Source organism: Enhydra lutris, unplaced genomic scaffold (assembly GCF_002288905.1).
Source record: "Enhydra lutris kenyoni isolate GAN:26980312 unplaced genomic scaffold, ASM228890v2 scaffoldscaffold12, whole genome shotgun sequence".
In the NCBI taxonomy this organism is placed as follows: domain Eukaryota; kingdom Metazoa; phylum Chordata; class Mammalia; order Carnivora; family Mustelidae; genus Enhydra; species Enhydra lutris.
This window is the reverse complement of record NW_019154096.1, coordinates 37935714-37960634: the sequence shown is the minus strand read 5'-3', so window position 1 is coordinate 37960634 and position 24921 is coordinate 37935714. Positions and strand designations below refer to the sequence as shown.

The 24921-nt window shown below is 38.9% G+C and overlaps 1 protein-coding gene across 4 annotated transcripts in view; it reads left to right on the top strand.

Annotated features, from left to right (window-relative positions):
- LOC111145126 (WAPL cohesin release factor) overlaps positions 1–24921 on the top strand; it is an 86418-nt gene that overhangs the window by 23195 nt on the left and 38302 nt on the right. For 3 of the 4 annotated variants that reach the window (XM_022499800.1, XM_022499804.1, XM_022499802.1), the window contains 2 exons: positions 332–1375; positions 3687–3805. In XM_022499800.1, the coding sequence (XP_022355508.1) occupies positions 332–1375; positions 3687–3805 (1163 nt within the window). The remainder of the gene's footprint in view (positions 1–331; positions 1376–3686; positions 3806–24921) is intronic. The other variant, XM_022499803.1, reaches the window with a different exon arrangement.

Genomic DNA, 24921 nt, shown 5'->3' with positions numbered 1-24921 from the left:
TCTACATGGCTCAGTCAGTTAAGTGTCCAACTCTTAATTTTGGTTCAGGTCACGATCCTCAGAGTTGTGAGATCAAGCCTATGCAGGCTTCCGTGCTGGGTGTCAGCCTGCTTAGGATTCTCTCCTTCTTCCTCACCTCCTTTCCCCCAAAATAAAGGTGGAAGGGGAAATGTCAGATATGTAAACATTCATCAGTTTCTTCATAATTTAACATTACTGTAGTTATTTTAAGATTAATTGATTCTGTATTCTTAATTAGCTAGATATTCCCATTTGTTAATGTTTACATTGATGTCACTTATCTTTTTATCCTTATTTTTAATTTTTATAGATAAAGTGGAGAATTTTAGTGAAGAATATGAAAAGAATAGTCACCATATTTACAAAAATGCTGAAGATAGTACAAAGAAACCCAGTGCAGAAACAACTGTAGCTTCTGGATACAAAGCTGATGAAATCAAGGAAACAAATGATACTTGGAACTCCCAACTTGGAAAAAGATCAGAATCTCCATCAGAAATATCTCCGATTAAGGGATCTGTAAGAACTGGTTTATATGAATGGGATAATGATTTTGAAGATATCAGATCAGAAGATTGTATTTTAAGTTTGGATAGTGATCCTCTTTTGGAGATGAAGGATGAGGATTTTAAAAACCGGTTGGAAAATCTAAATGAAGCCATTGAGGAAGACATCGTGCAAAGTGTTCTTAGGCCAAGCAACTGTAGGACGTACTGTAGGGCCAATAAAGCGAAATCCTCACAAGGAGCATCAAATTTTGATAAGCTAATGGACGGCACCAGTCAGGCCTTAGCCAAAGCAAACAGTGAATCAAATAAAGATGGCCTGAATCAGGCAAAGAAAGGCAGTGTAAGTTCTGGGACCAGTTTCAGAGGGACAGTTGGACGGACTAGAGATTACACTGTTTTACATCCATCTTGCTTGTCAGTTTGTAATGTTACCATACAGGATACTATGGAACGTAGCATGGATGAGTTCACTGCATCAACCCCTGCAGATTTGGGAGAAGCTGGCCGTCTAAGAAAAAAGGCAGATATTGCAACTTCTAAGACCACTACTAGATTTCGACCTAGTAATACTAAATCTAAAAAGGATGTTAAACTTGAATTTTTTGGTTTTGAAGATCATGATGAGACAGGAGGTGATGAAGGAGGCTCTGGGAGTTCTAATTACAAAATTAAGTATTTTGGGTTTGATGATCTTAGTGAAAGTGAAGATGATGATGAAGAGGACTGTCAAGTGGAAAGAAAGACAAGCAAAAAAAGAACTAAAACAGCTCCATCCCCCTCCTTGCAGCCTCCTCCTGAAAGCAATGATAATTCCCAGGACAGTCAGTCTAGTGCTAATAATACAGGTAAGACTTTTTAAGAAAAACTATAAATAAATGTTTTTCAGGATTAAATCAGCATCTACTTAGCTTCTGCCTAGACACTTAATTTTAACTTGTTATGTTCAATTTTAATAGAAGTACTATGTAGGACCACAGATTACTTGAGGTACAGGTACAGCATTTTATCCAGAGGCACAACATTTTAAATGTTAATAAAGTTCCACATTGTAAGGATTGATTTCTGGATTAGAGTCTTTTTGTTTGTGTTTTAATTCTGCTATTAGCACTTGAGAATTTTTAAGATTGTGTGTATAGGGGTTCTAGACATCTTAATGTTTCAGCTTTGAAAATCCAAATGCAGTAGAGACTTACAGTAGATTTTGGACATTTAGAACTACACTGATAATAGACGGTTTGTAGTGAGGGAAAAATTAGAAAATTAAAATTGATGAAAAGCCTTTGTAGTTGTCTCAAAACTAATCAACTAACAAATGTTTAAAACATTCTCAAGAAATCTTAAGTCTTAATCTTAAAAATCATCCTCTTGAGTTGATTTAATAAAATTGAAAAGTGCTGGTTAAGTATTTATTTAATCTTAACAGTGACATTTAATTTGTCTCTTAGGTTGTAAGGCCAGTAATGACTAGAGGCTCTCAAGGAGTTGATAGTCTACTGTGAGCGACAAAAGAAGTACGATAGCTTTGCTATTAAGTCTTTACCAGACAAGGGCTTTGTAAAGTGGATTGATGAGTGAGGAAGAGTAAGTGAAAGCCTCTGGGACACAGGAGCTATATTTATATATATTTAACCAAATACATAGTTTTTCTGTATTAGTTTACTTAATAAAGCTTTTGTCCTATTAAGTCATACAAGAAATGTCATTATGGTGAGTTAGAATTCTGATAGTATTCTTACATATAGATTAATTTGTACATTATAAGTCATACTGGAGACTACCTACCCTTTTGTTGTATTTGGCTTAAAATTAGTTTTGTTAGATTAGAGTCAGTCTTTAAAACTAGAATTATATAGGGATAGTCCCTGAGGCTCACTTCTTACTTCCCATTGCAAAAATAAATAAGGGTATTGTCAGAATTCATCTAGTGCTGTCTTGAATTTTTTTTGGAGAACTGAAGTTGCAGCAGCCTTGCTAGTCACATGTGATCTGACTGGGCAGACAGCTTTACAGTTGCTTTCTCAGGAGGATGATAAGTAATGATGTACGAAACCTGAGCTCCTGTCTCCTTGCAGTTTACTTAGTTCTTACTGCTAACCTTGATAGCAAGTTATCTTAATCAGCAATTGAAAATCTGTGGCAGAAATTTACATTTTGAGGTCATAAAACTTTCTTTTTTAAAAGATTTTATTTATTTATTTGACAGAGATGACAAGTAGGCAGAGAGGCAGGCAGAGAGAGAAGGAAGCAGCAGGCTCCCCGCTGAGCAGAGAACCTGACGTGGGGCTCAATCCCAGAACCCTGGGATCATGACCTGAGCCGAAGGCAGAGGCTTTAACCCACTGAGCCACCCAGGCGCCCCAGGTCATAAAACCTTATAAGCGTTGAAATGTGAAATCATTAGGTGCCCCTTTCATAAACTTTGTGTTGCTACCAAATAAAATGTAAAAATTAGAGACTGTTTGATTGATATACCCAAAGTTGGAATTTGGGTGTTAATATGATATATGAAATAGCAAACATTTTTAAGGGTTGGGCTAGCAAAAAGCCCTCCTATTTTTCTTCTTTTGTTTAGGCTGGAATAAGTATAACCATTTAGGAATTAATCTAATTCTTTTTTTTTTTTTTTGAAGACCCACAAATCATTGAGCTACATTGTACTGGGGTTTTTTTTCATAGTCTCCTAAGGGATATTTTTTTTTTTTTTTTTTTTTTTTTAATGTGGTTTTTGTAGGTGTAAACAGACATTCTTTGAAGGCCAGCATGATTCAGTATACTTAAGTTCTAGAAAAATGTTAAAGGTGAATACCACCTGATACTGTGTGTGTATATTTAAACTAGACCATTTTAATGTCAGTGTCCATAGATATCCAACAGTTATTTTACTAAAGAATTGATTTTGCCATTTACACAAAATAAAACTGAAGCACATACACGGTAACTAGGTTTCTGATTTTCTCCTTGAGTAGGGAGCAAGCAGGAGGGTGAGAATAGCAAAATGAAACTTTATACTGTTAGGAGTATTTTGTCAACTGAGTGGTACTTTTATTCCTTTTATTTTTTCACCCTCATAATATGCCACTCCCCCAAATGTTTGTACGTTGTTTGGTAGATAATTGGAAGTATTAGAAAGCTAGCTAGTTTTGATTGCCTTTTCAGAAAACTTGGATTTTACAGAGGACTTGCCTGGAGTGCCTGAAAGTGTGAAGAAGCCCCCAAATAAACAAGGAGATAAATCAAAGGAAAACACCAGAAAGATTTTTAGTGGTCCCAAACGGGTAAGTAAAGCATTATCTGTGATTTGTATTACTTATTTATTATTGGGGGGAGGGATGCAACTCTTACTTTTTTAATTTGAAAATTACTAACAAATTTTGTCTTTTTTTTAATTTGAAAATTACTAGTAAATTTATTTATCTTCCAAGGGATATAAGTCAATTTTTTATATATAACCATTTTTTGAAGTGTACAAAAATATACCTAACATAGTTTTTATTATATGTGCAGTTCAGTAATATTAAATACATTCACAGTGTTTTGTAACCATCCCATTATCATATCCAAAACCTATCATCTCCAGCAAAAACACTGTACCCATTAAAAAATAAATGCCCCTTTGTCCTCCCAGCTCCAACTCCTGGTAAACACTCTTTTACTATTTGTATCTATGAATTTGCCTATTCTGGTTACCTTGTATAAGTGGAATCATAAAATACTTAACCTTTTTGTGTCTGGCTTATTTCATTAAGCATAATGTTGTCCGGGTCCATCTGTATTATAACACATACCAAATTTCATTCCTTTTTTATGGCCAAAAAACATTACATTGTATGTATATACTGTATGTGCTGTAGTTCAAGGGCATTTTATTGGTGAGAAGATCAGACTCTGCCATCCATTGGTAACTCCTCTATTAGGTGATAAGGTGATATAAATATATTGAAAGTTACTGTTTGTGTTAGTTTAAGCCATAAACTGGCCGACTTAAAGCATATTTATTCTGTCACAGTTCTGCATGCCAGAAATCCAAAATCAGGATGTTGGGAGGGCTGTGCTTTCTCAAAGCCTCTAGGGAGAAATCCTTCCTTGCCTCTTTCAGCTTCTGGTGGCTCCAGGTCTTCTTGGCTTGTGCTGAGTAACTTGCAGTATCTACCTCTGTCACATGGCCTTCTCCCTCTTTCCGTGTGTCTTCTTTTAGAAGGACACTTTGTATATACCACATTTTGTTTATTCATCATTAGGGTTGTTTTCACCTTTTGGCTGTTTGAGCTCCTGCTTTCAGTACTTTTGGATATGTATCTAAGAGAATTTTTGAGGCATAGGGTAGGTCTGTGTTTAACTGTCAAACTCTTCCACCTTAACTGAACCATTTTACATTTCCACCAGCAGCTATGCATGAGGGTTCCATTTTCTCCATGTCCTCACCAACACTTATTTTCTGTGGTTTGTTTTATTTTGCTTTTTGTTTTTGTTTCATGTTAAAGATCTATCTTTTTACTTGGGAGAGAGAGAGTAGGCACGCATGTGCGAATGTTGGTAGGAGCTGAGTGAGACAAGCAGACTCCCCACTGAGTGGGGAGCCTGATGCAGGGCTCCATCCTGGGACACTGAGATCATGATCTGAGCCAAAACTGAGAGACCCTTAAATGACTGAGTCACCCAGGTGCCCTGTTTTTGCTTTTAGTAGGCCCCATGCTCTGGAGCCCAGTGTAGGGCTTGAACTCATGACTCTGACTGAGATCAAGACCTCTGCTGATGTTAAGCTGAGCTTAACCAACTGAGCCACACAGGCACCCCTGTGGGTTTTTAAAAAAATTTTAATAACTATTCTAATGGGTATGAAATGGTATTTCATTGTGGTTTGATTTCCCTCACTAGTGATGTTGAGCATCTTTTTGTGTACTTGTCATTTGTATATCTTTTTAGAGAAATATTTATTCAAGTCCTTTGTGAATGTTTGAGTCGAGTTGTCTTTTTGTTGAATTATAGGAGTTTTTTACATAGTCTAAATATTAATCTATTAGATAAATAATTTGCACATAGATCCCTTATTCTGTGACTTGTCTCTTCATTCTCTTGATAGTGTGCTTTGATCACAGTTTTTAATTTCAGTGAAGTCCCAATTTGTTTTTTCTTTTGTTGCCAGAAAATCACTGCCAAGTCAGATGTCATATGGCTTTTCCCTTATGTTTTCTCCTAAGGATTTTATAGTTTTAGGTCTTATATTTAAGTCTTCGATCCATTTTGAGTTCATTTTTGTATATGGTATAAGTTAAGGGTCCAGCTTCATTCTAATGCATTATGTAAGTCATTTTAATATGGTCCAGTGTGAGTATTTAGAATAATTTGCTTGATTTTACCTGTTCATTAAAAAAAATGCCTTTATGGGCACTTGGGTGGCTCGGTTGGTTAAGCCGCTGCCTTAGGCTCGGGTTGTGCTGGGATGGAGCCCCACATTGGGCTCCTTACTCAGCAGGCAACCTGCTTCTCCCTCTGCTTGTGCTTGCTGTCCCTGCCCCGCCCCCCCATGCCAAATAAGTAAAATATTTTAAAATATTAATTATATAACATGTTATATGTTAATTAGTTTTGTTATTAAAAGGTAGTTGTGGGATGCCTGGGTAGCTCAGTCTCAGGTGTCTGCTTTCAGCTCAGGTCATGATCTCAGGGTCCTGGAATCTGGCTCTGAGTTGGGCTCCCTGCTCAGTGGGAAGCCCTGTTTCTCCCTTTGCCTGCTTGGCCTGCTGCTCCTCCTACTTCTGCTCTCTCTGATAAACAAATAAATATTTAAAAAAATAAATAAAAGGTAGTTACAGGTTGTTAGCATCTTTTGCAGATCGAACTGCTTTTAAACAGAAGAAGAAGCTTGTTTAGGAATGAATAAGGCCAAGTCTTACAGCCTCATTTTATTTTTATTCTTTTATCTAATTGGGATTCATTTCAAAGTAATTGTGCTATACTTTTGTACCCCCATGTGTCTAACCCTCATCAAAAAAAAAGTGTTTGGGGCGCCTGGGTGGCTCAGTGGGTTAAAGCCTCTGCTTTCGGCTCGGGTCATGATCCCAGGGTCCTGGGATCGAGCCCCACATCGGGCTCTCTGCTCAGCGGAGAGCCTGCTTCCCCCTCTCTCTCTGCCTGCCTCTCTGCCTACTTGTGATCTCTCTCTGTCAAATAAATAAATAAAATCTTTAAAAAAAAAAAGTGTTTAATGCTAATTTCAAAAAACTTAAGTTGCTCTGGGGCCAGGGGCCAGGGGCCAGGGGCCAGGGCAGTGTGGAATATAATCTGTATGGACTATATAGACTGTAGTCTTTTTTTTTTTTTTAATTAAAGATTTTATTTATTTATTCGACAGAGATCACAAGTAGGCAGAGAGGCCGGTGGAGAGAGAGAGAGGAGGAAGCAGGCTCCCCGTGGAGCAGAGAGCCCGATGTGGGGCTCGATCTCAGGACCCTGGGATCATGACCTGAGCCGAAGACAGAGGCTTTAATCCACTGAGCCACCCAGGAGCCCCTCGAGGGCTTTTTCTTATGTGAAACTGGTAGTTTGGGTGCCTGGGTGGCTCAATGGGTTAAAGCCTCTGCCTTCAGCTCAGGTCATGATCCCAGGGTCCTGGGATCGAGCCCCACGTTGGGCTCTCTGCTCTGTGGGGAGCCTGCTTCCCCTTCTCGCTCTTCCTGCCTCTCTGCCTGCTTGTGATCTCTGTCGGTCAAATGAATACATAAAATCTTAAAAAACAACAACAACTGGTAGTTTATTTTTTAAACTGAAGTGTATGGCAGTAAAGAATATGAGTACTTACACAGTTTGGACCTCCCTATCTTGATTAATGCTAAGTGACCAACAGCTTTACCCATTTAAAAAAAATTTTTTTTAAATACTTAAAAAATTTTTTATTTATTTATTTATTAGAGAGTGAGAGAGAGCATGAGAAAGGAGAGGGTCAGAGGGGAGAAGCGACTCCCTCCCTGCTGAGCAGGGAGCCCAATGAGGGACTTGATCCTGGGACTCCAGGATCGTGACCTAAGCTGAAGGCAGTTGCTTAACCAACTGAGCCACCCAGGTGCCCCTAAAAAAAAGCTTTTTAAAAATTAACATATATTGTATTATGTATTTCAGGGGTACAGGTCTGTGATTCATCAGTCTTACACAATATACAGTGCTCACCACAACACATACGTTCCTCAATGTCCATCACCCAGCCACCCTATCCCTCCCACCTCCCTCCACCCCAGCAACCCTCTGTTTCCTGAGATTAGTAGTCTCTTGTGGTTTGTCTCCCTCTCTGGTTTCATCTTGTTTCATTTTTTCCTCTCTCCATGATCCTCTGCCTTGTTTCTCAAATTCCACGTATCATTGAGCTCATATGATAATTGTCTTTCTCTGATTAACTTATTTTGCTTAACGTAATACCCTCTAGTTCCATCCACGTGGTTGCAAATGGCAAGGTTTCATTTTTTTTGATGGCTGCAAAATACTCCATTGTATATATGTACCACATCTTTATCCATTCATCTGTCAGTGGACATCTGGGCTCTTTCAGTAGTTTGGCTCTTGTGGACATTGTTGATATAAACACTGGGGTGCAGGTATCCCTTCGGATTACTACATTTGTATCTGTGGAGCTTTATCCATTATTGATTGCTTTTGCATCATCTGTATGAATGACAGCACAATGAAAAAGGCAAATTAACATATTATTATTGTGAAATAGTTGAAAGAGTTTTGGGTCCCCAGCATACAGTTTGAGAACTGCTGATTTATAACATTTTGCTTTGTTTTCTTCCCTCTCAACTTTTTATTTTGAAAAGGCAAAATATATAGAAAATGTAAAAGATCGGTTTGATGAATACCCCCATCCCTCTTCCTAGATTGATTCCAAGTTAATGTTTTGATGTAATGGCATATATGTGATCTCCTCCCCCTACCACATATATAATTTTTTTCTTATTTGAAAGTTAGTTGGTCATTTGTAGAGTTATGGATAACATACATTTCTTTCTTCTTTTTTTTTTTAATTAAGATTTTATTTTTAAGCAGTCTCTATACCCACTGTGGGGCTTAAACTCATGACCTCGAGATCAAGAGTCCCATGCTCCATCTACTGAGCCAGCCAGATGCCCCAAGATAACAAACGTTTGTTAAGCATACATACCTGGCTGTGGTTATATGATTAAAGTTCTTAAAAATATTAGCAGTTCTTTGATATTATTTGATGTCTAGTCCATATTCTGTTTACCCCAGCTATCTCTGAATTGTCTTTTAGTGTTTTTATTTTTCTTCCAAACCATAATCATGTAGTTGTTTTATCTCGAGTCTTGAACAGTCCCCTTGTCTTTTGAAAATTCTTGTGGCACTGATTTTATTTTAAAAAGCTCATGAGGGGCACCTGGGTGGCTCAGTTGTTAAGCGTCTGCCTTTGGCTCAGGTGATGATCCCAGGGTCCTGGCATCCAGCCCCACTTGGGGCTCTCTGCCTGGCGGGAAGCCTGCTTCTCCCTTTCCCACTCCCCCTGCTTGTGTTCCTTCTCTTGCTGTGTCTTTGTCAAGTAAATAAATCTTAAAAAAAAAAAATAAAGAGCTCATGATACTAGTTTTGTAGAATTTTCCACATTCACAGTTTGTCTGATTTTTTTCCTGATGACATCCTTTAGGTAATTATTGTATTGAAGTAGTATAGTGGTGGGCGCCTGGGTGGTTCAGTTGACTGTCTGCCTTTGGCTCAGGTCGTGATCCCAGTGTCCTGGTATCAAACCCTGCTTCAGGCTCCCTGCTGAGTGGGGAGCCTGCTTCTCCCTCTCCCCCTGCTTGTGCTTGTGAGTTCTCTCTCTCCGTCAAATAAATAAATAAAATCTTAAAAAAATATAAAGTAATATAGTGGTATAGAACACTGGAAATTAGGTCTATAAGCTTGATTAGATTCAGGTTAAACATATTTTGGCAAGAATAAGTCAAAGTGATAATTGTATGTTGCTTTATATTAGAAGTTACGTAACACCTAGTAATTCTGCTCTTGATATTGTTTGACTACCAAATGAATGTTGTGATCACCAGCTGTCCAATAAAGGTATATTTTTCCTTTTGTAATTTAGTAAGTAAGCTTCTGGGTGCTACTTTGGTACCATCTAAATATCCAGTTCCCTGTTAATGTTTCACTTCATCATTTTAGCATCCATTGTTGATCTTTGTCTGCATCATTTATTACACTGACAGTTGTAGGAAGGTGAGTTTTCTTTTCTTTTTTTAAGGGTGAGTTTTCTAATGGCTCTTCTACGTTTAATAACTGGGATTCTATAAAGAGTTTTCTTTCTCCTTTCCCTACCACCTTGCACTCTCTCTTCCTCTCTTTCCTACAGTATAGACTCAATACTTTTTGCTTTTTAAATGTATTTACAGGAGCTCCTAGGTGGTTCAGTTGGTTAGGGGTCTGATTCTTGATTTCAGCTCTGGTCATGATGTTAGGGTCCTGAGATGGAGTCCCATGTTAGGATCCATACTGGGCATTGAACCTGCTTGGGATTCTCTTGCTCCCTCCCCTCCGCCCCTCCTCCCAACCCCTGAGCACATACAGGCATGTTCTCACTGCCCCCTCCCCAAAAAAAGTATCTACAGTAAACTGGGCCTGTGTGAGCCATTTATCTCTTTTGTCCTTTTGCTATAACTGCATCATCTTTTATTCTCCCTAAGATTTTATTTTTTTAAGTAACACCTACACCTGGCATGAGGCTCGAACTCACAACCATGGCTGAGATCAAGAGTTGCTTGCTCCACCACCTGAGCCAGCCAGGTGCCCCAACCCCATCATCTTCGAGTATTTCCCTTGCTTTCTGCACACAAGATGCCTCGGACTCATCTTGTATTTTACCTGTTTCAGTCATGGAAGCATTCATTTATGCAAGGATCCTTGGTTCTTTTGGTGGGAATAGTATTTAGAAACCCAGATCTGGATGCTAGGTGTGTTCATTGCTTTTAGGCTCTTTTGTTGGACAGAACTATGAAACATGTTGAAAAATAAACTGTGAGTTCATTTTGGTAGTTTCATTTCAAATTTAAGATTACAGAATTTTGTACTAGTTTACTTGCTTTATCTTATAGTATATATTACTCTCAAAATTGTAATACCAATATTATTATAATGTTTTTAAGATCTTGCTTATTTGTTAGAGATTGAGAGCACAAGCAGAGGGAGCAGCAGGGAGAGGGAAAAGCAGGTTCCCACTGAACAAGGAGCCCCATGTCAAACTGGATCCCAGGACTCTGGGATCATGACCTGAGCTGAAGGCAGACGCTTAACCAACTGAGCCACCCAGGTGTCCCAATACAGTATTATTATGAACAATAAGTACACTGAGTGAATTTTAAGTTTTTCCAGTTTTTTTGTCTTTAGATTATTTCATTGAGGATGAAATCATAGTAATGTGTTCACAAATTTTTAAGTACTTATATGCTTATGTTAATTGATACTCATTTACATCCATTTGTATTCATTTGTGTTCAGGTTTTTTAGCTTAGTTTTAAACTTAAATATCGGAGTCATTTCTTTGCTACTAATGTGGCTTAGAAGGCAGCAGTGTACATGTACTTGACCCGATTATGAAGCAATCTCTCTGTCCTAAAGTAAATTAGGTCATATAACCTAGTAGGCAGAAGACCTATTTACTGGTGATGGCTAATGTCTGAGAAAAATTAAGAAAATGCTAATTTATAAAACCAAAAGAGCTATGAAATTGAATTTCTTTGAAACATGTAATATGGGTAAAGCCCTGCCTTAAAACCAAAGTCCTAAATAACATTTTATTCCTTGAAGAAAACACTTAAGTGTTTCAGTTTCCTTTTTAACCTCCTACTGAAATATTTGCCAAAATATTTTAAGTGAGAATTTATCAGAATTTCTTTACATATGTTAGTAATATTTAGGTGGGTGAGTAATTTTCAAAAATGAAACTTTGACCCAAGTGTTATTGTACTTTAATAAAAATAATAATGTTTTAGATCCCGTGGAAGATATGTACCCTCACAGAAATATCTAGGTAAAGAATTTAGAAGCCTACTTCAGGAAGAGAGCAACAAGAAGTTAAGCAGTATAAAATAGCTCATAGGAAATAGGTCATCCATTTGCCTTTAAGACACTGAAAGACTACTTCAGAAAGCCATTGAGAAACAGAAAAATAAATTTGCCTATTGAGTTTTGATGGGTGTAAAGGAATAGAGGAAATAAATAGGTTAAAATTTTAAGCATTTAAATGATATAAATTAATATAATGGAAATGATAGATGTTTTATATATAAGAAATTAGGACTTATGTTATCTGTGCAAAAAAAAAAAATAGATAAGCTCATTTCTCAAAGGAATTTTTATGTAGGTTACCCCCAAATCTCCAGAGAAAAAAGAAGGGGGGGTTAAGTACGTGGGTGTAGGAAATGTTCTCAGCAGTTGTTCTAGTTCTCCATTATAATAGAAACAGCATCATGTTGCTGATAGGTCAGTGGGAGTATCTAGGTCTTCTCTAATCTGATTAGATTTAAAGACACTAATGACCTCCTTTCTGTGGGAAGAGGTAGCCCTTGGCTTGGGGTGGCAACAGTTTCCTTCCCTACCTGTCAGGCTTTCTTAGCCCCAATACTGTAGATATTTTGGACTGAATAAATCTTTATTGTGGGGTTGGCCCTTGTAAATTGGAGAATATTTAGCAACACATGTGGCCTCTACCTGTTAGATGCTAGTAGAACTTGCTCCCCTAACCCCCCAAAAAACCCCACCACCAGTTGCTTCAACCAAAAATGTCTGTGGACGTTGTGAATGTCTTGTGGGAGTCAAAGTGGACTTCTCTCCCATTCATTGGTGTGTTTGTGTGTCTTGAGAATCACATTGCAGACTTGATGCCCATTACTCTAAAATCTCTTAGTCTGTACTTTCTAAACGCAAGAGCACTTTACTCTATAGCAGCAGCATTCCCATCAACACAGGAAATTGGTTTGACATTGATAAAATAGTCTAGGCCATAGATCCCATTCATATTTTACCAATTGCCTCAATAATGGTTTTATGGCATAAGGTACCCTCCTCTCTCCCAAATAAAGAGCCTGTGCTCCATTCCAGAATCACATGTTGTGTTTAATTGTGACAAGTCTCAACTCTCCTTCAGTGTGGAACATCTGTGTCTTTCCTGGTCTTTCCATGACTTTGACATCTTTAAAGTTTTAGGATCTGCTGGTATTTGTAGCTGTCCCTCAATATGTGTGTGATTTAGGTTATATGTATTTGTTGGAAGTACCACAGAAGAGATGCTGCGTTCTCATTGCATCATATCAGGTGGCACACAGTTGGCCACTTTGTACCATTACTATTGATGTTAACTGATCCCTTGGTGTCTGTCAGGTTCCTCAGCTTTCCTCAAAGTTTCACCCACTAGTTTTAGCATTCTTGCCCAAATCAGTTTTTTTACTATGATGGTTGTTGGATGTTTTTTCCTAATTATGTCATTCTTTCTGCAGTTATTAGCAATTGGCCTTCTACTTTAAGGTGGATCTTTTTCTCTGTAAGACTGTGTGTGTTTATATGTTTATATTTATATATCATTTCTTTATCTCCATATGAACATGGATTCCTGTTTTATTCAATCATTTGTTAAATATTATTAAATGATAATACTGTCGTTCTTTCAGTGCCCAGTTTTCTTAGATTTGGCATTTGGATGTTTCTTCAAACTGCTTTTTGATGTGTCCAGTTCTTGAATTTCTTTACTTAATGGCATACTGGTACTCATCATATACCTTCCCAGCCCTGGAATCAAGCATTTATCTAAGGACCCCTGTTTTCTTTTAGTGGAAAATGGTATTTAGAAATAAAGGTCTAGGGTCCTGAGTTTGAGCACCATGTTGGGCATAGAGAGGACTTGAATAACTAAAGCTTTAAAAAATTTAAAAACAAAGAAATGAAGGTCTGATGACTAGGTATGGTCACTTATTCTACATTGTCATTGCTTCTAGGCCTTCTTTGAGTTCACAGAGCTAGGAAGTATGTAAATATATGCATCTGTCTCACACACATATTTTGTATCTATATTTAGAACCATGAATTCACACTGATAACCTCTAATTCAAGTTCAGCACCATGTTTTATTCTAGCCTTTCCAAATTTTCACTTTGCTGATAGTGAAAGCTCTGGTTCCATTATCCTCAGTATATTTATTTTTTCAATCCTCATGTATATACCCAGTTTCCTGACCGCATAGGCCATCTCAGTTTTAGTGCAACTAGCCAAGAGGTCCCTCTTCCCTCTCCCAGCCTCTCCATGTTAGAAAACATTAACTTTTTAAAGCATGCTGCTCTAATAATCTTCCCCAGCACGTAACCAGGGATACAGAAAAGGGTTGTCTAGGGGAACACATGTGGCAGCAAGATGAGAAGGGTGAGGAAAACTTCTGGTAAGAATGTAGTGAGGGTACCTAGGTAACTCACTCGGTTAAGCATCCTGACTCTTGATTTTGGCTCAGGTCACGATCTCAGGGTTGTGAGATCAAGCTTCATGTTGGGCTCTGTGCTCAGCATGGAGTCTGCTTATCCCTCCCCCTCTGCTCCTTCCCCTGCACTTTATTTCTCCTTCTCTCTCAAAATCTTTAAAACAAAAACAAAAACAAAACAGTGAAATGATTAGTCAGAAAAGTTGTAACTTACTAGGGAGAAAATTAAAGATAAGAGTTTGAGGGATTAGGTTGGGACATATATGTATTTAAATGCTTGTTTCTCGGGGTGCCTGGGTGGCTCATTGGGTTAAGCCTTTGCCTTCGGCTCGGGTGGTGATCCCAGCATCCTGGGATCGAGCCCCATATCAGGTTCCCTGCTTGGGGGGAAGCCTGCTTCTCCCTCTCCCATTCCCCCTGCTTGTATTCCCTCTCTCGCTGTCTCTGTCAAATAAATAAAATATATATATTTTTAATGCCTATTTCACTCTATGGTTTTATTGGTCATTTGGCAATTTTGATGCCTTTTTTTCTTGAAAATTTTTTATTCCTTTTTAAAAAATGCCATCGTAGGGTGCCTGGGTGACCCAGTCGGTTAAGCGTCTGCCTTCAGCTTGGGTAATGATCTCAGGGTCCTGATCCCAAGGTCCTGGATTGAGTCCTGCAGGGCTCCTTGCTCAGCAGGGAGCCAGCTTCTCCCACTACTTGCTGCTCTCCCTGCTTGTGCTCTCTCTCAAATAAATAAAAAGTCTTAAAAAAAAAAAAAAAGAAAGAAAAGTAAAAAGTGCTACCCTATTTTTGATAGCTAGGCATAGTTTCCCTGAATTGTTATTTGTGGTTGTCATATATGTGCTGATACACTTAGATCATTTCTTTTGCCTTCCCTGCCTTTTTTTTTTTTTTTTTAAAGATTTTATTTATTTATTTGACAGAGAGAGAGATCACAAGTAGGCAGAGAGGCAGTCAGAGGAGGAAGCAGGCTCACAGCTGAGCAGAGAGCCTGATGCGGGGCTCGATCCCAGGACCCTGAGATCATGACCTGAGCTGAAGGCAGAGGCTTAACCCACTGAGCCACCCAGGTGCCCCTTTTGCCTTCCCTGCTTTTTACTTGATTTCTAGGTTTCCTTCAGCTGCTGCCTTTCTGCTCTCTTTCTTAAGGCGTTATCTGTGTAATCATCTTAATCTTCGGTGCTTGGAGGGTTATGTATTATCTGGGACTTTGGCCATCTTATTTCGCTAGTTAAGATTGCTCCTGGGTCACTGATGAAACAAACCATATTTGTCAGTCTCCATTTCAGTTCTCAAATATTTATATTTTCATTTTTATAATTTTCCTGTAGTTTAGTGTTGGGCCCATCTGGCACTATCTTTTGTCTGACTCTCAGGGAACATTCTGGGCTTTATTTTTTTTTCTTCCTTTCTTTCATTCAGTATGACACTGGTTAGTGGGCTTCTGGATAATTGAATTAAAATTAAATTATCACTGTGAATCATGGTTATATATTAGTTGTATAAAGATTACATAAAGTTGCAGTTTTAAAGTTAAGTATAACTTTGTAGTTTTATAAACTCATATTTTTTGTTTCATAAAATGAATTTATATGGGTTGTATATCTTAAAAACAAAGTCTTAGAATTAAAGAGATTTTAAAGATTTTATTTATTTATTTGACAGAAAGAGAGATCACAAGCAGGCAGAGAGGCAGGCAGAGAGGGAGAGAAGGAAACAGGCTCCCTCCTGTGCAGAGACCCTGATGCGGGACTTGATCCCAGGACCCTGAGATCATGACCTGAGCCGAAGGCAGAGGCGTTAACCCACTGAGCCACCCAGGCGCCCTACAATTAAAGAGATTTTAAAGGACAAGTAGTCCCAGTTCCTACCCAAGAGCAGATGTTCCTTCACAGTATCCTTCTTTAGCAGTTAACTCATTCTCATGAAGCAGCTTATTTTTTCGTCATATTATTTTACCCACTGACCGTCCTGGGATCTAGTCATCAAGATGGCAGTGTAAAATTTACTACATCTCTTGGACCTGATGACCTCATAACCTGTGAAGCCTGGGCGGGGTGGGGGGGGGAAGCGGGGGAGACTCTAGCCATTGGTTTGCTATTGAAACTGCCCAAATTGTGCAAGTAAAAAGCCACAGCTACCCATTTATAGCTAGCTCCTCAGTTATTGATACAGAGAGTTGTTGAAGCTTGAACATATTCTTGCTGATCCAGGGTTTGGAAGAGGCTCAGTTTTAGTTGGCTTTTCTTTGTGATTTTTTTTTTTTTTTTTTTTTTTGGTTTTTTTCAAGGTTTTATTTATTTGTCAGAGCACAAGCAGGGGGAGCAGCAGGCAGAGGGGGAAGCAGGCTCCTGCTGAGCACGGAGCCCTATGTTGGACTCAATCCCAGGACCTTGAGATCAGGGCCCAAGTTGAAGGCAGACGCTTTATTGACTGAGCCACCCAGATGTCCCTGTTTTTATTCAACGTATACTACTTGGTTTTCACTGCTTGCTGCTGGAAAATAAAAAAAGAATGTGTCTTTAAAAGGCTGTCTGGTGAGGAAGAATGTTTTTCCTCCTGTGGAAACTTTTGGGTAGTCTTTAATATTTCCTCAAGTGTGTTTATTTTCAAAGCAGAAGCATCTGTCATCTTTTGTTTTGGTTTTTAAAGATTTTATTTGAAAAAGAGAGATACAGAGAACACAAGTGGGGAGAGAGAGAGGAACAAGCAGAGTTTCAGCTGAGTGCAGCCATATGTGGGTTTCAGTCCAAGAACCCTGAAATCATAATGAGCTGAAGTCAGGCGCTCAACCAACTGAGCCACCCAGGAGGCCCCTGTCAGCTTTTTATATAGATAGAATTTAACTTAAATAGTAAATGAGGTACTTAAATTGTTGATCTGAATAATGTAAAGACTTGAGAAAATGTGAATTATTTTCTTGATTAATTCTTAGGAGGTATTTTCTTACTTTTTTTTTTAAGGTTTTGTGGGTTTTTTTGTTTTTTTTTTAAAGGATTTTTTCTTTTAAAGATTTAGTTACTGGAGTGCCTGGGTGGCTCGGTCAGGTAAGCATCTGCCTTAGGCTTAGGTCATGATCTTGGGGTCCTGGGATCCAGCCCCACGTTGGGCTCCCTGCTCAATGGGGAGTCTGCTTCTCCCTCCCTCTACCCCTGGCTTGTACATGCTTGTGCGCTCTGTCTCTCAAATAAGTAAATAAAATCTTTTTTAAAAAAAGATGGATTGATTTATTAGAGGGTGCGTGCCTGTGAGCCGTAGAGAGGGGCAGAGGGGGAAGGGAAGAGAGAACCTCAAACAAACTCCCTGCTGAGTGTGGAGCCTGATACAGGGCTCTGTCTCACAGAGCCACCTGAGCCAGCTGAGCCACCTAGGGACCCCTGGAAGGATTTTAATAAGGAATGAAAGTACTATTAATCTTTTTCATTTTCTTTAATTCAGGCGCCTTTAACGTTTGAAAGTTCAAAATATTTTTTATAACTGATTTCCCAGAAAATGAAGTTTGAAATGAGGCAATGAAGCCATAGGTTAATCAAGAGCCTGAGAACTTTGACATGTATTTGACAGTTTGCCAAAGAGTATGTACCTGCATTTATTAGGGTACTTATTTTTTGGAATTTGTTTTTCCATTTTTTTAAGTTTATATTTAATTTATTTATTTGCGAGGGAGAGAGATCACAAATAGGGGGAAGGAGTAGAGGAAGAAGCAGACTCCCCACTGAGCAGGGAGCCTGATGGCAGGTCTCAATCCCAGGACCCCAGGATCATGACCTGAGCCAAAGGCAGAATTTTAATCCACTGAGCCACACAGGTGCCCCTGTTTTTCCATTTTGTAATACATTTTATTTAGAATTGCTCAGGATTCAGAAATCCAGAAAACTCACTAAACGTTCTTTTCCTTTCTTTTTTTTTTTTTTTTTTTTTAAGACTTATTTATCTATTTTAGAGAGAGTGCATTCATGCGAGGGGGGGGGGTGCAGCGAGCATAGGGAGAGAGAGAATCTCAAGTAGATTCCACTGAGTGTGGAGTGTGACATTGGGGCTCCATCCCACGACCCTAAGATCATGCCATGAGCTGTAATCAACGTCAGGTGCCTAACCGACTGAGCTCCCCAGGTGCCCCTAGACTTTCTTTTCTTTTCTTTTCTTTTTTAAGGTTTTATTTACTTATTTGACAGAGATCACAAGTAGGCAGAGAGGCAGGCAGAGAGAGAGGAGGAAGCAGGCTCCCTGCTGAGCAGAGAGCCCGATGCGGGGCTCGATCCCAGGACCCCGGGATCATGACCTGAGCCGAAGGCAGAGGCTTTAACCCACTGAGCCACCCAGGCACCCCTCTTTTCTTTTTTTTAAAGTTTGTTTTTTGTTTGTTTGTTTCTGTTTTTTATTTGACAAAGAGGGACAGTGAGAGAGGGAATACAAGCAGGGGGAATAGGAGAGGGAGAAGCAGGCTTCCTGCTGAACAGGGAACCCAATGTGGGGCTTGATCCCAGGACCCTGGGATCATGACCTGAGCCAAAGGCAGACACTTAACAACTGAGCCACCCAGGGGCCCCAGCTTTGTTTTCTTGATACTCTGATGACTTCATGCTAATGATGACCACAGATTAACATAAGATGTATAATTTTTTGAGGATGATGACCATGTTTTTGTTTACCTTCACATTCTCAGCGTATGAGACATAGAGTTCATAATGTTTATTTTGGGGATTCTTGGAGGTATCTTTTAGCAAAGAATATTTAGCACGAAATATATCTTTAATATTTAATGGTTGGTAAGCCTATAAAATTTGTAAAAATTTCAGCCAGTATTCTTCAGATACTTTTGTCTTTCTGTTTCCTTTTGGTACTCCAATTAAACTTATCCTACCTCAGTCAACCAAAAGTCAGCTGGAAAACCTATAGTCTCAAAGAAACAGTCTTATTGACTTCATTGTAATAAAGCATACTGCACACCAGAGGAGTGAGTGGACATCTTATCAAAGAAAAGGTTTTGTAGGATTTTGGTTGGATAGAGTTTAAGTGGTGAAATTTAAGTGGAACAGTGTTTGAGAGGCTCAGAGCAAAGTGGTATTATCTGTAAAGGGATCCGTATAAAGGCTTGGGCTACAGAGTGGGTCCAGGGGTCCAATGTACTTGAAACCATGAAGTTAAAGTAATTATGGGAGGTTGTGTCAAGAAACTCTTTTTGAAGCTGTGTATCTCTTCAAAATAATTTAGATCATCCAAGCGAGAATGTATGCCTATTAATTTTTGATAGAATCCTAGTCAAATAGGCTTTTATTTTGTTGGGTATTGGATATTTCCCCTATGAGATTTGTTTCATTTTGTTTTGTTTTAAAGATTTTATTTTTTTGAGAGGGAGAGCATGAGATGGGGGAGGATCAGAGGGAGAAGCAGACTTCCTTCTGAGCAGGGAGCCCAGTATGGGACTCGATCCTGGGACTCCACGATCATGACCTGAGCCAAAATCATTTGCCCAACCAACTGAGCCACCCACATGCCCTCCCTTTAAGATTTGACTTACTCTTATTCCACTGTAGCTAATGGGAATGTGAATTTTTTGCAGCTCTGGGAAAGAACAGTTGAGGGATTGTTTCCTTGCTCTTCTGGGGGGAGGTTCATTCCCTTGCTTCAGGTATTTTTCTTTACACATTCCCTCATCATTACTCACTACATACTTGATGGGGACCCTCTGTATATCCAAAGTACTTTGAGCAGCTTTCTCCTCTGGTACCGTGCTCTACAAAACTGCCTACTACCTTCATCTTCCTGGTTCCATTTCAGGAAGAGAGACTGCTGCTGGTTGAACTGTGAATTCTCCCTTCCTGTGTTATTGCCTGGAAACTCAGGCAATTATAGGACTGACTTCATATTTTTGCCCTCTCAGGGATCATTGTGCTATGCTCTCTGATGTCCATTTTCTGGAAGCTGTTTCATAGAATTTTTTCCCACAGTTTGTTATTTTCAGATCGAAAGTGAATTTGGTCCCTGTTATAAAATCATATCCAGAAATGGAAACCCTAGATTCATATATGTGTTATGATAATCATTATGTTCTATACCCCCCCTTTTTTTTCCTTCATGAGGACTTAAGAATATAAGGATTTCCTCCAAAACTAATGATCCAGTTTTGTTTCTATTGTTCTCTTCTCTTCTCTCCTTACTTTTAACTTGACTTGATCTGGAATTTCATTTTAAAATTGAAATACAATTTTGTCTGTATATGCTTAGTTATGATTTCTATATTGCCCATATGAAAAACATTTGAGAAATGGACATTTGGTTCTACCAAAACCAGATTAAAAATAAATGAGGAAACTATGTTAAACAGTAAGGAAGGGGCACCTGGGTGGCTCAGTGGGTTAAGCCTCTCCCTTTGGCTCAGGTCATGGTGTCACGGTTCTGGGATTGAGCCCTGTATCAGGCTCTCTGCTCAGCGAGGAGCCTGCTTCCCGCCCCCCGCCTCTCTGCCTACTTGTGATCTCTCTCTCTGTGAAATAAATAAATAAAATCTTAAAAGAAAGAAAGAAACCGTAAGGAGTAGAAGGAGGTGAAATCAGAATTTAAGCCTTTTTTTTTGTGATGGATTTCCTAGGCCTACTGCAAATAGAACTTAGAGATTCTTTTTTTTTTTTTTTTTAAAGATTTTATTTATTTATTTGACAGACAGAGATCACAAGTAGGCAGAGAGGCAGGCAGAGAGAGAGAGGAAGGGAAGCAGGCTCCCTGCTGAGCAGAGAGCCCGATGCGGGGCTCGATCCCAGGACCCTGGGATCATGACCTGAGCCGAAGGCAGAGGCCTTAACCCACTGAGCCACCCAGGTGCCCCAGAACTTAGAGATTCTTAAAAGCCCGGGCAAAAATGGTTGACAGTGGCCCCTTTACTTTTCAGTAAAGACCATTAAAAATAGAAAACCCTTGTCACCCAGGGTCACATATGGGTTATGTTTTAATTTTTTTTCTGTATCTCAACCAAGTATTTCTATTAAACTTTTAATTTGTTGGGCTGCCTGGCTGGCTTAGTTGGAAGAGCATAGGACTCTTGATCTCAGGGTCATGAGTTTGAGCCCCACATTGGGTGTAGAAATTAGTTTAAAAAAAATCAAAATTTTCTTTCATTTGTTTTTGATAGGTTACTAGCAATATTTAATTTCAGCTTATAAATAAAGGATGTTCTTAACACTTCCCACTTGCAAAATTGGCCATACTAGGATTATAGTCATCTTTTTATTACTCTTTGGCTTCCTTCTTACTTTCCTTTTTTTCCTTCCTTCCTTCCTTCCTTCCTCCCTCCCTCCCTCTCTCCCTCCCTCCCTTCCTCCCTTCCTTTCTTCTTAAGACTTTATTGAGAGAGGGAGAGAGAGCAGCACAAGCAGGGGTTCAGAGCGAGGGACAAGCAGACTCCCCTGCTGAGAGGGTCCAATACTGGGACTTAATTCCAGGACCCTAGGGTCATGACCTGAGCCAAAGACAGAAGCTTAACCAGCGGAGCCATCCAGGTGCCCTGGTTTCTTACTTATTAAAATCTTGTCTCCATTTGATATAGTTGCTTCATGGAAATTAAAATATTAACTGATAGAATGATAAAAGATTTCTACCTTTTCTATATTATAAGTTTTCTAAAAGAATTTAAATTTTTATTTTTATTATTTTTTTAAAGATTTTATTTGAGAGAGTGTGAGAGAGAGGGAAAGGATGAGAAACGGGTGGGGCCAGAGGGAGAAGCAGACTGCCCGCTGAGCAGGGAGCCAGACTCTGGGATCATGATATGAGCCCAGGACAGACACCGACTGAGCCAACCAAGAACTCCAAGAATTTAGTTTTTATTTGGAAGTATTTTCAAAATTACAGAAGAGTTGCAAAAATAAAATAGTACAGAGAACACTTCTTATCCTGATTATCTTAACATTTGTTTTTTCATTTATTCGTTCTCTCTTTTTTTTTTTTAATTTTTTTTTTTTAAGATTTTTTTTTTTTAAATTTATTTATTTGACAGACAGGTTCACAAGTAGGCAGAGAGGCAGGCAGAGAGAGAGAGAGGGAAGCAGGCTCCCTGCTGAGCAGAGAGCCTGATGCGGGACTCGATCCCAGGAACCTGAGATCATGACCTGAGCCGAAGGCAGCGGCTTAACCCACTGAGCCACCCAGGCACCCTATTCGTTCTCTTTGTGTGTGTGTTTACCCATATACATGCATACTTGATTTTTTTTCCTGAATATTTAAAGGTAAGTTGCATATATCATAGCCTTTTACCCTTAAATATAGTGTGTATTTCCTAGTCAGTTACAGGTTCCTATCTGTGGTAATCAAACTGCAGTAAATTTAACATGGTTCCAAAATTTTTACCCAATCTTTTGTTTTCAGTTTTGTCACTTGACACAGTAATGTCCTTTGTAGCATTTTCTCCTCTTCTGGTACAGGATCCAGTCTAAGGTGATGTATTTTATTTAGTTGTTGTATCTCTTTAATCTCCTCTAATCTGGAATATTTCCATAGTCTTTGTGTTTTATAACATTGACATCCCCTAGCCCTTTAAAAAAAGGCACCTCATTTTGGTTTAATTTCAGATTTCTTTTGATTGGATTCAAGTTATTCATTCTAGGGCTGGATTCTGTGTAAGTGATGATTTATTCTTTTTAGCGTATCACGTCTGGAGGATGTTCATTATGATCATCAGTCAAGGGGTTGTCTGTTCCTCTACTGTATAATAACTGTTTTTTTCCTTTGTAACTAAAAAGCAGTCTTTGAAGAGATACTTTAATACTATTCCAATACGCCTTTTTTCATTACACTATACTCATAGATACAGTATAAATGATAATGATTCTTTCATGATCCAGTGTCTACTGTGCTGGTTGCAAAATAACCACTTCCCATTTCTCAGACTCTCTCCACATTCACCAGTTAGTTCTCAACACTTCTGTAGGCATGAGCCCACCCTTCTTCCCATTTTTAATTTTTCTTTTATCAGTATGGACTGATGAATCTCTCTCTTTTAAAGATTTTATTTATTGGAGAGAGGGGCAGAGGGAGTTTCAAGCAGACTCTGTGCTGAGCATGGAGCTAAAAGCAGGGCTCCATCCCACAACCCCAAGATCATGACCTGAGTCAAAATCAAGAGTCAGATGCTTAACCAACTGAGCCACCTAGAGATCCCTCCCTCTCTTTTTTAATGATTCATAATTCATTACTTATTTTGGAGCTGAATTGCCTGATTTGGCCTCTTAAATGCTGGCTCTCTTATACCTATGACATGCCATCTACTATAAGTACTTCCTTATTTTCTGGCAGAACACAGTGTTCCAGGTTCATCTTGTACCTCTGTTCTAGACTTGGAATCAGGCCCATCCTCTGATGAGACCCCATTTTCTGGGGGGTATGGTATTTAGAGACCAAGATCTGGGTACTGGATGTGCTCATTGCTTCTTGGCCCTTTTAGCAGATGGCAGTAAGAGACATGCATATATATGCATATAAATCACAACATGTATACATTTCTGCATATGCACATATCTGTTCCAGAAATCATGAGTTCACACTATCTCTAATGCTAAACTACCTCTGCAGGATTCTTTTTGCCTTCTCTCTTAACCTTGACTTCAGCAATATCAACATGTTTCCTCAAACCTATAATACACCTAAAATAGAGAATGGCTTTGTCCATTCTATTATAATAAATCTAATATGTTCTGGATTTCATTTGTTTTATTCTTTTGTTTTTGCAATCCTGCACTTGTTCCATCCTATGCTGCTACCCATTGAGGCTGTCAAGTGAAATGGTGTGTTCCTAAGTTGCTTAGATTGCTTATGTCTACCTGCCTCTTAGTCTTTCTGTCTTTTCTTCAGTGTTTGCTGTTCATTTGAATTATGAATTGGTTTATTTGTTCTGGCTTGCTTTCAGTTATAGGTTTTTTCCCCCTTCCATTCTTACTGATTTGTTTTTTGCATATTTACATTAATATGCTTCCCAAAGTCACAAATATACATAAAGTTCAGGGAAGAGTCATTTCATTGAGATATATTCCAGCCCATCACCTACCTCTTGTAGGGAACCAACTTCACTGTTTTCTGCTTTATTCTTTCTGTGTTTCCTTTTTATTTTGTGTGTGTGTGTGGTTTTTTAAAGATTTTATTTATTCATTTGTCAGAGTGTGAGCACAAGCAGGGGGAGCGGCAAACATAGGGAAAAGCAGGCTCCCTGGGAGGAGCCCAGTGTGGGACTCAATCCCAGGGCCCTGGGATCATGACCTGAGCCGAAGGCAGACATTTAACTGACTGAGCCACGCAGGCTCCCTGTATGTATGTATATTTTTAAAAGTAGGCTCCACACCCATTGTGGGGCTTGAACTTACAACACTGAGATCAGGAGTTGCATGCTCTGTTGACTCAGCCAGACAGGTGCCCATATTTCCTTTTTAAAAATAAGCCCAAATTTTCTTGTTTTGTTCCTTCTTACATAAAAGGTAGCATCTGTATGCTTTTTTGTACTTTGCTTTTTTAAATTTAGTAATAACCCTTGGAAATCATTCTGTGGGTTAATCCTCATATATAAAAGTTGGGTTTAGATTGTATTTTTTCCTTAGTTTCTTTCTTCCTCCATTCTCTTATATATTTTATACATCCCTTAAATTATATATGTGTAGATAAATACAGTCTTGGGAAAATTTTGTATATTCACATCTCTATAATTATTTGGTCCTAATTTCAGTTGCAGATTATTCATGTGTTGTTGTTTTAGGATTTGGTGTGGCTACTATAAAATAAATCCCAGCTGGGGCACCTGGGTGGCTCAGTCGTTAAGCGTCTGCCTTCGGCTCAGGTCATGATCCCAGGATTCTGGGATCAAGCCCCGCATCAGGCTCCCGGCTTGGTGGGAAGCCTGCTTCTCCCTCTCTCACTCCCCCTGCTTGTGTTCCCTCTCTCGTT